This window comes from Helobdella robusta (assembly GCF_000326865.2).
Source record: "Helobdella robusta unplaced genomic scaffold HELROscaffold_94, whole genome shotgun sequence".
Classification (NCBI taxonomy): Eukaryota; Metazoa; Annelida; class Clitellata; order Rhynchobdellida; family Glossiphoniidae; genus Helobdella; species Helobdella robusta.
In genome coordinates this window covers 311965-327982 of record NW_008705537.1, presented here as the reverse complement: position 1 = coordinate 327982, position 16018 = coordinate 311965, and the positions used below count along the sequence as shown (strand labels likewise).

Below are 16018 nucleotides of genomic sequence, written 5' to 3'. Positions count from 1 at the left end.
TACTTCCACTAACCATCACCTATCTATAGACTCTATCTAGAACACTAATAATTGAGTATAATTGGCGACAAATATATTTTGGCCGTCATAGTTCTTCAAACCTCTGAATTCAAACAGGGAGGGAATAGAATATAAGGATGAAGAATTGTGAGGAAGACACAATATGCCTGCTGTTTTTCATCAAAAAGTTGTTTTTCATACTAAAAAATATTCTTTTCTAATTGAGTTAAAATATTCTTTTCTAATTGAGTTAAAATATTCTTTTCTAATTGAGTTAAAATATTCTTTTCTAATTCTAATTCTTTCCTAATTCTTTTCTAATTGATTCTTTTCTTGCATTAGCTATATCGCAATTCGATCACTTGCCAAATTCACTAGACGATAAGTCTCTACTTGTTTCATCAATCCAGTCATCATCATCATCGTCATCAACGTCATCACCATCATCATAATCTACAACATCATCATCATCATCGTTATCATCGTCACCAATACCTCCACTTCCGGTTGTGAATTCGACAGTGTCACTTTCAACATTGTAACCCCCGTACGTTACGGTAGTCAAGGCGACCGAATATTGGGTCAAGGGGTCAAGGTCGTCGACGATTATGTAGGTCGGGTTGTTATTGTTTGTGGTGTGGTTGCCGCTGGTGGCGAGACTCACGTTAACCACGCGAATTGGAATTGGTGGTGATGGTGGTGGCAATGATGGCGTTTTTGGTGACGGTGGCGACAAAAATAACTTCGCTGATGTTGTTGTAGTCGATGGTGTTGTTGTCGGAGGTTGCAGATAAGACGGCCTAGCGGTAGTAGTAGCAGGAGAAATAACGATACCAGCAACAGTAGAAGTGGTAGTAGGAGTGGTGACGTCATATTTTGTAGAATTAACAATGCCATTACTGTCATCGTCAAGTTTATAAACTCTTATAGATATGTTTTCAGCCCTTCCTTGCAAGCCCCTTACATCCGGTAGAACCCAACCGACCTTGACCTTCGAGTACCCCAATGACGTCACGGTTATCAAAGGTCGTGACCTCGGCAGGCCCCCGTATGACGTAACGTTTGTGGAATTTAAGCTACTGACCAATCCGAAGCCGTTAAAGTAGGTCAGTTTGTAAATGTAAGTAGAGTAGGGGGTGACGTTGTAGAGGTCGTCGAAGGTCAAAAGGTCACCTGTGTACATGCTGAACCAGAACCCTAGGGCAATGGGGTTGTCTGCAAAATTTATCAGGAAAAGAATAACAATAATAATGATATTAATATTCATAAAAATAGCTGAAATCATCTATTGATTAATCATTAAATCAAGCTGTCAATCAACCAATCAAACAAACCAACCAACCAATCAGCGGTTGATCCAAAGTCATCCTAAGCAGTTCGAATCTTCCTATTGGTCCGTTTTGATTGGTGGGCGGTCCCCAATAGATCGATATGTAGTTTTGTGAAATGGGTCTGGCCAATGGCGGGTTAAGTCCTTCCGGATTGGCTGGCTTGGTTGTACAGGAAAAGGGTAAACTCTCGGTGCATCCGCCATCTTTAAAAATAATTATGATCAAATAGAACATAATCATGTTATAATTTAAATGCAATATAAGAAAATACGATACAATACAATACAACATACAATACAACTAATAAAATACAATACAAAAAAACATACAATACAAAAAATACAATAAAATACAATAAATTACCATCAAATACAATACAATACAAAAATGCAATATTATACAATACAATACAATGCAATACTATTCAACACAATAAAGTACAACACAATACAATACAATAAATATGTCAGAAAAATACAATACAATACAACATACAATACAAATAATATAATACAATACAATACAATAAAACATACAATACAAAAATACAATAAAATACAATAAATTACCATCAAATACAATACAATACAAAAATGCAATATTATACAATACAACGCAATAAAGTACAATACAATACAATACAATACAATACAATACAATAAACACGTCAGAAAAATAATGAAAGTATTCATTTTGATGTTTCGACAGAAAGTTACTAAAAAAAAATACTAAACTACCTATCACACAAATATTTTTCTATATTTTAATAATAATAAAAATAATAATAATAAAAAAAATAATAATTAATAAATCAATTTAAAAATAATTTAAATTTAATTAAACTAAGGTACCGGTATTTTTCTATATTTTTCAAAATATTAAATACAAAGTACAAATATTTTTCTATATTTTAATAATAATTAAAATAATAATAATAATAGTAATTAATAAATCAATTTAAAAATAATTAAAATTTAATTAAACTAAGTTACCGGTACAGGCGGTGACGGTGACGTTGTATACGGTGTACGGCTTCAAGCCACCGATCGTCAAGGACCTCAGCGTCAAATTGTTGACCTCCACCTTCAAAAGGGCGTCGGCGGAAATGACGTAACGTTGCAATTGACCGTTTGGTGTCTTTGGCTCAGACCACGTGACTCGAACGGAAGTGGAATTCTCGGCCACTACGTAGGGGGCGGCTAGACCGGATGGTCCTGATGATGATGATGGTGGTGGTAAGTTGTGAGATGATAATCATAACTATGATTACTACTACTACTACTATTACTACTACTGCTGCAGCTACTACCGCAGCTGCTACTGCTTCTAGTTTACGAGTTTAGTTTTATGTAGGTAAACACTTTTAATTTTATATTTTAGTTTCTTCTATTTTTTCCTGTCAAAACAACACCTTGATTTTTAAAAATGATTCCGGCAACATTAACTGTTCTACGCATTATGCGTTGTAATATATGTATTGTATTGTATTGTATGGTATGTTGTATTGTATTGCATTGTATTGTATTGTATTTTTTGTATGGTATGTTGTATTGTATTTTTTGTATGGCATGTTGTATTGTATTGCATTGTATTGCTACTACTGCCATTACGTCTTCGTGTTATTCATGGTATTCTACTACATTTTTATGCTTACTTCTTATGTTCGTCTAATCGGGTTTCAAAGGATAAACTTGTCAAAAAATAAAAATGCAAAATATGGAACAATAGACAGGTCTGCTGCTCCATCTGTCTGTCTTGAATCCACCCATACTTTTACTACTGCTACTGCTGCTACTGCTTCTGTAGCTACTTCACTTACTACAAAAACTATAACTACTACAAGTATTTCAATATTTAAATTCAAAACAACAAACATAACACTGATATAACACCAACTTGACCTGTCTTCAATTCGGTTCTGCCATTACTACTAATACCTCTAACACTGCTACCACTGCTGTCGCTACAGAAGTTACTGCAAGTACTACAAAATTTAAATTTGAAACAACAACAACAAAGAACGGAAAATAATGACACTAACTGGCCGACATAGTTCGTATGAAAAGCCAATCGCTGGCGGCCAGAGAGAAATGGTTGACAACGACGAGTTTATACCGATACACCGTGTATGGAAGTAATCCGGATGACTCATCCAGGTAGACGAAAGTCCGGGAATTCCCATTCCCACTTTCGACCGTTGATTCGGTGGGCAGAATTGTTTTTATGAGAGTTTCGGTTTCGGTTTCGTTTGTCGGTTGTGATGACGATGACGACGACGATGATGATGACGTTGATGTATTATTGTTGCTCTTTCTCCACAGCTCATAGCGCATTATAACCCCGTTAGGTCTACTGGGGGCTTTCCACGTCAGCAAAACGGAAGTAGGTGACGGTGACGTCATGCTATCGATGGCCACATTATCTGGCGCTTTACAATTGTCAATTAATTAATTAATTAATTACTTTTACTTAATGAATGAATGAATGAAAATGAATGAATGAATCTTTTTATAATACGCAAATGTGTGTGTGTAAATTGATCTGTCTGTGTGTGTGTGTGTGTGTGTGTGTGTGTGTGTGTGTAGTTTTTGGTGGTAGCAGAAGCAGAAGTAGTAGTAGTAGTAGTAGTAGTAGTAATAATAGTAGTAGCTGTACCAGTAGTAGTAGTGGTAGTAGTAGTAGTAGTAGTAGTAGCAGTAGTAGTAGTAGTAGTAGTAGTAGTAGTAGTAGTAGTAATAATAATAGTAACAGTAGTAGTAGTAGTAGTAGTAGCAGTAGTAGTAGTAGTAGTAGTAGTAGTAGTAGTAGCAGCAGTAGTAGTAGTATTAGTATTAGTAGTAGTAGTAGTAATGATACTAATACTCAAAGTACCGTCTGGCAAAGTTGTGGCCAGCTTCGTTTGGTACCTCTTCTCAGTGCAGCCGGCAATTGTACACGCCCTCATGGACAGGTTCAAGGCCGTGTACGGGCTGAGGTCGACAAAGTTGTATGACGTCACGTTTCCGGTAGCCTAGAAACGTTCATTTCCGTTAAACGCGATGATGATGATGTCATGAGAATGATGATGATGTCATGAAGATGATGATGGTGATGATGTAATGAGATTGGTGATGATGATGATGTCATGAGGATGATGATGATGCCATGACAATGATGATGATGTCATGAAGATGATGATGGTGATGACGGTGATAGTAATAATGATGATATTAGTTGAAATGACGGTTAATTAGTGTTGTAACAACAACAACAACAACAATAATAATAATAATAATGCCAACAACAGCAAAACAACGACAACAACATTTACAACAACAATTTCGACAACAAAGATAACTATTATACTACTACTTCTACTACTGCTGCTGCTACTTCTATTATTACTACTACTACATCTACCCCTACTACTACCACTGCTACTATTACTACCACTACCACTACTATCACCACCGAACCGACAACAGCCATAACATACCTCTCCATATTTGGTATCATTTATGTAGAGGTCATAGTTCAAAATGATGCCATTTGTAGCCAGGGGCGGATGCCAGGCAAGGGTCAACGACCTCGAGGTCACACCCAAGACTACTGGGGCGTCAAATCCAGTTGGGACTGCGGTGGTGGTGGTGATGGTGATGATAGCGATGAGGGTTAGAGTTGTGGAATAATAATGATGATATACGATGAGAAAAATATACAGTGATGAAAAATTATGTTAATGTATGCACCGTCTTGCCGCGTCGTCAGATCCGACCAATCAGAGAAGCCCGAGCCGTGTATATTTATAGCAACCAATCGGAAGGAGTAGGAAGTAAAAGGTCGAAGGTCAGATTTCATGTAGGAGGTCGCGAGCGTTGTCGTCGGAAATATACTACGGTGATGATGATGATCATCATCATAATAATCATCGATATCATCATCATTATCAACACCATCCTCATAATCATCATCATCATCGTCGTCATAATTGTCATCTTCATCGTCGTCATCATCATCCTCATCAGTACAGACAAAATGAAACCTCACCAACCCCTATAAAACCACATCTCCAGAAAATCACATCCCTAGAAAATCACATCGCCAAAAAATCACATCTCCAAAAAATCACATCTCAGAAAATCACATCCCTAAAAAATCACACCGCCAAAAAATCACATCCCTATAAAATCCCATCCCTGGAAAATTACATCCATCCCTTACCTGACAACCGAACTGTCTGGCGCTCCGGCCACTCTGAACTGCAGCTGGTAGAGCGAGATCTCGTTTGAATTAGGGATGAGTGGGCCTGACCATGTGGCCAATATGGCGGACGAAGAGGGGGAGGTCAGCAGGGGTGGAAGGACGCCATCTGGTTCTGCAAAAATTATTTTATCAAAAATTATTTTTTCAACCTGTGCGGAGAGAAACTTAAATTTTTTTCGAAAATTAAGTTGATAATTAATTTTACAATTAAGGAATAATATCAAAATTATCAGATAATAAAAATTATGACAAAAAATATAAAACAATCTAAAAATAATTATAATATAATCTTTTAAAATTTCTTTAAAAAAAATTTCTAACCGGCAGATGACGTGTTGACCGTAACGACGTCACTGAGTAGGTATCCAACGCTATTGGTTGCATTCACGTAGCCACGATACAGCTGATTGGCCAGGAATCCACCAATAGAAATCCAAGAACCGGACGTCAAGGTCGAATTCGTCGTGAAGGTCAAACGAGTCGTGGAGACGGTTTTAAATTCTTTGAAGTAATTTTGCAGAAATAACTCATAAAACAGATCAACATATATTAACTTGGAATTGAATTAAATTAATTTATTAAATTTATTAATTACTTTATAAATATTTATACATTTAATATTATAAATTTATTTATTTATTATGAAAACTTGATTGCAAACTGACTGAAATCTTTCGGACTGTTGACTCCAGTAAAGTCATGGAAAGTTCCGGTGAAATAGACGGAATAGGTGAGTAGGGAGTTGGGCTTACTGGCTGGCGACCACCGAACTCTCAACATTTTCGTAACCAACTTCACCAACAGCGCATTAACAACCGTATTGTTGCCGTTACTACTGTAGCTACTTGTGGTCGTAGCTGCGACAGTAGCAGCAGCAGTAGCAACATCAATCTCTTCTACTCTCAATACAATAGCCCCCTCCGGCTGACCTTCAAGACTGTACCCAGTAACCTCTGAACTTTGACCGCACCCTTTCGAGTTACACACCACCAGTAGGATGCTGACTTTAGTCCAGGGCTGTAGGTTGTCAATGACCCTGCTCCCACTTTCACTCGAGTTGATGATGGAAATGGCATTTCGGGAAATCCTGTAGTTTAAAATAACTCCGTTGGGATTTTCCGGCGGTAGCCATGTTACGTTTACCTGGGTGGGGGAGAGAGGGACGACGACCGGATCGCGAATGTTTTCCGGAATTCCTTCCGGCATGCGGAATGGAGTTTGGGTCGACGGAGTGCAGCCTGCCGACGTGCATGTCTGTTGAGTGATTGATTGGATAAATAAATAAATGAATGATTGAATGATTGATTGATTGATTGATTGATTGATTGATTGATTGATTGATTGATTGATTGATTGATTGATTGATTGATTGATTGATTGATTGATTGATTGATTGATTGATTGATTGATTGATTGATTGATTGATTGATTGATTGATTGATTGATTGATTGATTGATTGATTGATTGATTGATTGATTGATTGATTGATTGATTGATTGATTGATTGATTGATTGATTGATTGATTGATTGATTGATTGATTGATTGATTGATTGATTGATTGATTGATTGATTGATTGATTGATTGATTGATTGATTGATTGATTGATTGATTGATTGATTGATTGATTGATTGATTGATTGATTGATTGATTGAAGTTTACAGAGGTTTTCAATGTAATTTCAAATTCAAGTTTCAATTTGGTCTAAAAATCATCAACCACATTGTACCTCCAAAGTTAGAAAGTAGGACAGGTCAGGTGTCAGCTTATTCAAGTAGGTCACGTAAACATTGGGATCTTTGCCGTTGTAAACTAGGTCACCTAATTTTCCACCAATCATAGATAAGAATAGATGGTGTTCTGTTATGAGGCCATTTGATTGGCTGGGCCTCGACCAATCAATCTTGATCTTCTTTGCGTCTGTGGTGTGGATTGAAAGAAAATGTTGCTGAGACTAATTGATCGAAAGAAAAAAAGAGCAAATGAATGAACGAATGAATGTGATTGGATAAAAAAATTATAAACAATGACTGACTGACTGACTGAGTGAATGAATGAATGAATGGAAAAATGAATGAATGAATAAATAAATGAATGAATGCATGAATGAATGAATGAAAGATAATAAAAATCTCCAACCCATTATAGTAACGTTTGGCGCGAGGACAAGAGATGGCGGCATCTCTGACGTCATCAGGAATACGTCATCACTCTGCGTACATCTGACGCGCGTGTGTGTGTGTGTGCGTGTGCGCGCGCGTGTATGTGTGTGTGTGCGTGTGCGCGCGTGTGTGTGTGTGTGTGTTTGTAAGTGTGTGTGAAAAATTTCAATGAATGAATGAATGAGTGAATGAATAAATGAATGAATGAATGAATGATGAATGAATGAATGAATGAATGAATGAATGAATGAATGAATGAATGAATGAACGAACGAACGAATGAAACGAATGAATGAATAAACGGATGAATGAATGTACAGATGGACTGAAGAGAAAAATCAAATAGAAAAAAAGAAAAATAGAAACCAACTTGAAAGTGTTGCAAGCCAGCAATGAGAAAGTGTACGAGGTGTAAACCTTTTGACAGAATTAATTAATGCTAATTTATGTTAATTTATGTTAATTTATGGTATATGGTATATTGATTGATGATAACAAAGCCATTAAATATGTCATTTAAATAGCAATTATATTAAACAACCAGCCAACCAACCAACCAACCAGCCAACCAACCGATCAATCAACCAAACAGCCAACCAACCAACCATCCAACCAGCCAGCCGACCAACCGACTAACATTCAACTTAGTAACATTAAAATAACGCAGTAATCCGTAGTAAACTTGGACGTTCCTCAAATTCAGAGTGAAACCCAAGAACTCGCCGTTCATATACCTGGGATAATTCCAACCAATGAGAATGCTGGTTGGAGTGCTGGTGATGACGTATGGGGGCTGCAACTCCGCCGGTGCTATTTATAGAATGGTTATTTTTGGTTTGAGTTATTTTTAGCTAGGATGGATTTTTTTTTTCAAGACTTTTTATAGATTAAGTTATTTTAGGATTATTTTTAAAACAACTTATATCCATCACTATCATCAACATCATCATCATCGCCAAGGTCATCATCATCATAACCATCGTCATCATAACCATCGTCATCATCATCATCATCATAACCATCAGGATCGGTGCTGATGATGATCCCATCTCCCTCCTTGCATCCGCCACTGGTGCAGGCGACCAGTCTGACGTCATAAGTCGTGTAAGGTATCAGCCACGTGACCGTTACTATGGTGACGGTGATGATGATGATAGTGATGATGGTGATGATGATGATGATGACGAGTTTGACGATGGTGGCGATGAGGATGATGAATATAACAACGAATAATGAGTATAGTGGCACTCCTTAGTATCACTCCTTAGTATCACTCCTTAGTATCACTTCTTAGTATCACTCCTTAGTATCATACCTTAGTATCACTCTTTAGTATCACTCCTTAGTATCACTCTTTAGTATCACTCTTTAGTATCACTCCTTAGTATCATTAAATCAGGTTGTGAATGTGTAGAAAGCATATTTACAACCAAATAAAAAAAAGTACACAAGATGTACCGATAATAAATATCCAACGAATGGCAATTGGAATTCTTCCTACCAATAAATTCAGAAAGAGAGGAATTATCGATACTGAAAACACATAAAAATGTTATATTTAACGATGTTGAAGATTAAAGCACTAAAGATTCACTTTAAACAAACAAGGAGCCAATAAATAGGCACAGTATAAAAATATTTGAGCATCTGGGCCCAACCACAACGTATCAATTCGAACACCGAAGATGGTATAAGAATACCGAAAAAAGCTTTTCTGCTCTATCATGCTTCAGATAAATACAAATTTTGGTTTTGAACTCAAGAAACTTTTTTTTTCACAAGTTTATTTCAATCAAATAATGAAAGAAAAAGGTGCAACCTTAGCAATGAATGCTATATTAATGGTGACCTTAACTAAGATGATAGCCCAAAGTATTTCGGGAGAAAATGAAATGGAGGTTGAACAACTGTTGACATTTTTCTAAGATGTTCTGTTTGAATTTGACCGTGAAAATTTTCCAAAAGTTCTGGAATGCCTTGAAATCCATGAGTTTCAGTGCAAAATGAATCAACCGGCGAGTACTATTAGCAGTGCAAAAGTCGTAAATTTTACGATTTAATGATAATTTTTTGTGTTTTTGAGAGAGTTTGGGAAGAATTTCTAGATCTGAAGTGAGGCTTAATGTGAAAACAACCCGCCAGAAACAAAACGATCGGGCGGGAATGGGATCGGAGAAAGAGTGAGACTGAGTCGTAGTTGGGGAGGAATATTACTGTATATTGGCAATCGTAAATACAAACAATGTGCACACAAACACAATTCAATTGCAAACAATCGCAATGACACACATATACATGCAAACAATCATAATGACACACACACACAACACACACACACACATGCACACATGTAAACAATCATAATGACACACACACACACACACACATGCATGCAAACAATCACAATGACACACACACACACCACACACACACACACACACACACACACACACACACACACACACACACACACAGATACACACACACAATAAGACATACCGCCTGTTTCAGTTCCTCTTAATTCAGTTTGATTGAAAGAGCAAGGACTGACATAACCAGGTAAATTATTTCTGTCATTACTACTACCACCATTACTACTGCTGCTGCTACTACTGTTGCCACTGTCGCTACTACTACTACTACTACTTGTAGTACTATTAGTATCATTGGAGTAGCAGTAAAATCTGATGTAGTATTTTTGAATGGAGCCAGTGTAGTATTGAAGAGTATGAGGGGGCCAGGAAAAAATGATTGACCCGGCACGGGGGGTCTTGCTGTACTGGAGGGCGGGCACTGTTTGAGGAGCTGTTTTGTGATTGGTCGGTAGAGTAGATAGGGATGATATAATTGGACGAAAGGTAGATGAGAAAAATTGTGATTGGTGAAAAAATACGATTGGTTGAGAAGTATGGAGAAAATGATTATGACTGGTTGAGAGGTAGATGAAAAAAATTTTGATTGGTGAGAAGTGAAACAAATTTTGATTGGTTGAAACGTAGTGGTGATTATAATAACGAAGAATTTATTTCTTAATTTATATTCATTCATTCAACAATCAGTCAGTCATTTGGTTGATTGGTCAGTCAGTCAGACAATCGACAGCCAGCTAGCCAATCAACCTGCCGGACAGGCAACTAGCCAGTAAAAAGCCAGCTAGCTAGTCAGTCACCCAATCAACTATCCCAACAAACAATCGACTAACCGACCAGCCAGCTAATCAAACATTCAATTAATTAATTAATTAATTAATTAACTAATTAACCAACCAATCAATTGATCGAATATCTCACTCACCTCCTTCCAGAGTCCTTCCCAAAGTCCAGGCGCTCTCAACCAGGCCAGCCTCGTTATACGCTTCAACCTGGTACGTGTATTCTGGTGATGATGACAATGATGGAAGTAATAATAATAAATAATTATAATAAAAATAAATAATAATAATAATAACAAATTATGATAATAATAATAACAAATGTGAACAGTGTGAAAAGAACTATCAGTATAATCAGATAAAATAGAGTTAAAAAAGATAAAATAGAGTTAAAAGAAGATAAAATAAAGTTAAAGGACGATAAAATAGAGTTAAAAAAAAGATAAAATAGAGTTAAAATTCAAAGGAACTGGCAGTTTATATTGCTGCTCACCCACTCAATACGAATGAGTAGGCCTAGTAACCATGGATGTATCCATGGTACTAACTAATGGGAGTTGTTAGTTTGAAACAAGATTCATTCGGTTTGTCAGTCGCTACATATTGAATATGATGAAGATAATATAGAGTTTATTAAAATGTTTCTAAATTGTTCAGACTAAACTAAACTGACTAGCAATAAGTTGAAAGATCTATAAGATCTATAGGTACTATAAGATCTTAATACAGAAATTTAAAAAGTTTTTATTGAGAGTTTAAAGTTACTTTATTCGCATTTTAGATGTAATTACAAATTTTGATTAAATTTGTTAATTTTAAAATCTTTCAACTCTGTCAAATTTGTTTCGTGACACACTGTTAGTTCTAGAACTTCGATGATGTTATTGTAAGGACAATAAAGAGACGAAACGACTTGAAAAGTGTCGAAACTGGTCGGCAATTTTCAAAAACCGATTCGGCAAATATCGAAACTTCTGGATTTTCGACTTTTGGTTGTTTTAGTCTAAATGTCTGAATTGTTCCAGCTTACTTTTTAATGTTCTAATGGATTTGTTTGAGTTGATTTCATTAATGGATGTTGGAGATTTAACTATTCCATATTTTTTTGCAAAATAGTTGTAAGTTACATTTTGAACTTCGTTGGTAGTTTCGTCAAGGTTGTTGAAATTTGCAGGTTCATTTCTTTGGAGTTAAAAATGAAAGTTTGTCTCAGCCCAACCTGCTTCAATTCTTGGCAGCTCGATAATGGGATGTGATTTTTCTGTTGTTGTTAAAGCTGGTGTTGAATCTGAAGAAGATATTACGTTGTCGGCTTAGGAAGCAAACACTGGTTGCAGAGGCGAGTTGGGAAAACTAGAGTCGTCGTTTGTATCGACTTTTTGTCCAAAATTCCCAGAGTTTTAAAAATTTAGCATTTAGAAACATTTAAATAGATTGATTCATTTTAAAACCTTCTCTCTCCTTGCAGATTGTACCGCAACAACATGACAGCATATTATTATTATTATTATCGTCATTATTATTCTTAGAATTGTGGTTCACAGAATTAAAAATTACATTATCAAAATTATATATGGTACTTGAGTTAGGAGATAGGATTGTTTTCTTCAAGTTAAAATTTAGCGAACGTTTAATGTATACAGAGACAGGAATGTCCCTAGAGACTTGTTGCAGTAGGTACATCAAACCGCCAACCGCCATATTGAATTTTAAAATTAAAATTAGGATATTTTAAAAATTAAAACTAAAATAAAACTACAATAAAACTTATTAGAAATAAAACCGCCATGTTTCTGCAATGTTTCCCACCAAAATGAACCTAAGAACCAAATGAAACCAGAAAAACGTTTAGAAACAGTGAGTTAGCACAAGTTGGACAACTAACTCTTTTGCAGCAACATTCATAGTAATAATAATAGAAATAATAATAGTAATAATAATAATAATAATAGTAATAATAATAATAACAAATAATAATAATAACAAATAATAATAATAACATATTGTCAAATCGTGCCGTCAAACCTGTGAATAGATCCAGACCGTTATCAACGAATGACAAAATGGGACTACCGCCATTATTGTTATTATTATTATTACCATAATTATTATTACTATTATTATTATTATTATAAATATTACTACTACTACTCGAATTATAAACCACGGTAAAGCGATCGGCGATCGCAAAACATGACGACGACGATGCTGGTGGCGACAACGACGATGTTGGTGGCGCGGCTGATGACGACCTCACAATGTTTGGACAGCCGGTTAAATCGACGTCACTTGCATCGGCGATTTTGCCTATCTTTAACATCTGGCCATTCGAGTTCGCCAGGCGTATGCCAGAGTTGATGCAACCAGAAAAATCTGAGGTAGCATTGAAGATGACGACTATGGAAATGAAAAAATTATGATGGTACTGGGTAGTGTAGTTAGTAGAGTAATGGTTAAGATGCCTGGCACTACTGTCACAGTGACTGGATTCGACTGCATCCTTCCTTCATTCACAAACTTCCTTCATTCACGAACTTCAACTTCTTAGAGAAACGCGCGGTATATGATGCTCTAAGCTATCATGCCATCTTCCCACCACTGCTAAAATTATAGCGGTTTTTATATTAAAAAAGTATAACACCCTAACGCAATTTCTTCAATCCGCTGAGGCCATTTTGCTCCAAATAATCATCCATCCCTGCTTCCGCCTGGCTGGAAATTCCACCCAAATAAACGAAACTTGAGACAATGAAACTGCCGCCTCTGAAGGGTGCGCCACTGTTGACGAGTGGTGACGTCCTTTGCAGATCGTCGATCGTAATCGTCATCGTGCTGGGTGGGGTTAGGGTTCAACGGTGGCACGGCATTTTGTCATTGTACGCCAGCATCCGTCCCATTGTTTAAACATTTAGTCATTTATTCAACCAACTGACCAACTAACCAGCCAACCAATCAATTAACTAGCCAGCCAGCCAATCAATCAACTAGCCAGCCAGCCAGCCAACCAACCAATCAATCAATCAACTAGCCAGCCAACCAACCAACTTTAAAGTTAGGTCGAAGAACAGCCTAACAGTATGTTGACCGCCATCGCATAGTAACGTTCCATTGCTTCTGTACCTTGAAACAAAACCGTTTATCGACAAGTCCCAGTTCAACTGCCCATCCCTCATGTAGGCGATGTAATAAGTTCCGATACCGCCTCGGGCGAATATTATCAGCCCATCCCTAGATTGTGTTCTCATAGAAAAGTTGATGTCACTCAGTAAAACTTGGTCGTTTAAATTGTCAATCTTGAACGTCAGGTAACCTAAAGACAAATGATTAAATAATATTTTAATTATTTAACACTCAATTGTAATCTAATAAATGTAATCTAATAATATTTATTTAATCAAAACATCAAAAATTGCCACTACACTAACCGGTACCCATAAATCGAATCCCGTTATCCTGATTGGTCCTGCATCCCAGCCAGCGTGATTGGACGTTCGTCGACCAATCCGAGAGCATCTTGAAATCTAGGGCGGTCCATTGTTCCTCGAGAGGCGGAAATTGGGTCATGATTGAAACGTCTCGAATGCAGCCGTAGAAATTTTTCAAATTCCGCGACTTTTATTGAATAATTTAAAATAATTTCATCACCTTCCATCACTTCTAGAATCGATTGTACTTTTGATTATTGAATGGAAGCGAAGTACTTTCAAAGTTGAGGTGCGTGATTACGGTAAACATTTTCAATTAATTCTTTTAAAATATAATTTGTATTCCTGAACTGCGCGCTCCAAAACTCTCCTCTCAACTCTTATATCTCAAGTTTTTTTTTTAAATAATTTTTTAGACAAATTTCGTCGCAAATTTAAAAATCACCCATCCCTAATCAACTTAAAAGAACCAATTAGGAATGGTTAGGATGAGCCTCGAAGACTGTACTCAAATTTAAATTTAATTAAATTTATTTTTTGAAAAAATAAAAATCCGACAGAGGCAAAATATTTAGTAACAGATTCTGCCTCTGTCAGAGTTTTATTTGTTAAGAATAAATAATTAAAAACCATTTTTTTAAACCGTAAACACATGAAAATGAATGACAGTGACATTTTGCTCACCAGTACCTCATTTGCTATACAGTAACTTACAACTTTATGTATATGTAGATTGTCTAATTATGTAAATTATCATTATTTATTATTCAATCGCATTCAATAATTTATGTAAATTATGCAAACATCGAACGGCGACGAATCAGAGAACGTAAAATCATGCGGGACTCCGCCCATGTAAACTCCGTCACTGAACCCAATGATCTGATTGGTACATGCCTTTGAGGAGTTCGCTATGGAAAGAAATAATTTTGCATAATTATTATTGTAGTTATAATTAAATAAATAAAATAAATTTAATTAAGGAAATTAATTTAATTAAGAAAAGTGCTAATTAATAAAAATGTGATTAAACATAAGTAAATTAAAATAAACACACACACCATACACACGCACACATACACACACCACACACACACATACACACACACAAACACACCAACACAGTGTAGAAGAGATGGATCGAAGGACATATAAACAGATTAGAATTAATAATAATTTAAAACTAATTGGATGGATGAATGATTGGATGGATGCACGAATGAATGAACAGTTGATGATTGATTGATTGAATGAATATATATATATAATATTAATTCAGATTTTATAACAACGATGATATCAGAAACAATATTCAACATTTTGTTTCGGTTTCAGTTTCAGTTTTAAAAGGTTACTCACAAATTTCCCAGTCATTCACTTGAAGAGTTCCGAAATTCCCAGATCTATAAATAGACACATTGTGCCAGCCGTTCGAATTCACCGGATACTTTGACTGTACGTATACCGGACAATCTATAATAATATTAATAAAAATAATTATAATAATCATAATAAATAATAACAATAATAATAACTAAAGTAAACGAACAATAGTATTAGCAATAATGATATACAGATACATGTATAAGTTGAAGTAATATATAATTATGATGATTATTATTATTATGATAATTATTATTAATATTATAATAATTATTACTATTATTGCTATTGTTATTAGTTATGAATATAATTGATCTTTTGT

At 35.7% G+C, this 16018-nt stretch overlaps 1 protein-coding gene across 1 annotated transcript in view; it reads right to left on the bottom strand.

The window, feature by feature from the left end:
• The window catches only part of HELRODRAFT_182878 (hypothetical protein), a gene marked incomplete at both ends in the record, with an annotated part of 30824 nt that extends 16372 nt beyond the window's left edge, over positions 1–14452 (bottom strand). Inside the window, 24 exons of the mRNA XM_009033599.1 lie at positions 102–103; positions 496–1215; positions 1343–1534; positions 2324–2545; positions 3373–3753; positions 4203–4341; positions 4807–4943; positions 5060–5202; positions 5532–5685; positions 5895–6074; positions 6239–6716; positions 7305–7495; positions 7715–7797; positions 8108–8154; positions 8420–8547; positions 8757–8867; positions 10237–10542; positions 11032–11112; positions 11919–12023; positions 12108–12176; positions 12914–13285; positions 13536–13720; positions 14009–14198; positions 14314–14452. Coding sequence (XP_009031847.1) covers positions 102–103; positions 496–1215; positions 1343–1534; positions 2324–2545; positions 3373–3753; positions 4203–4341; positions 4807–4943; positions 5060–5202; positions 5532–5685; positions 5895–6074; positions 6239–6716; positions 7305–7495; positions 7715–7797; positions 8108–8154; positions 8420–8547; positions 8757–8867; positions 10237–10542; positions 11032–11112; positions 11919–12023; positions 12108–12176; positions 12914–13285; positions 13536–13720; positions 14009–14198; positions 14314–14452 — 4755 coding nt within the window. The remainder of the gene's footprint in view (positions 1–101; positions 104–495; positions 1216–1342; positions 1535–2323; positions 2546–3372; positions 3754–4202; positions 4342–4806; positions 4944–5059; positions 5203–5531; positions 5686–5894; positions 6075–6238; positions 6717–7304; positions 7496–7714; positions 7798–8107; positions 8155–8419; positions 8548–8756; positions 8868–10236; positions 10543–11031; positions 11113–11918; positions 12024–12107; positions 12177–12913; positions 13286–13535; positions 13721–14008; positions 14199–14313) is intronic.
• Positions 14453–16018: the final 1566 nt, after the last annotated feature.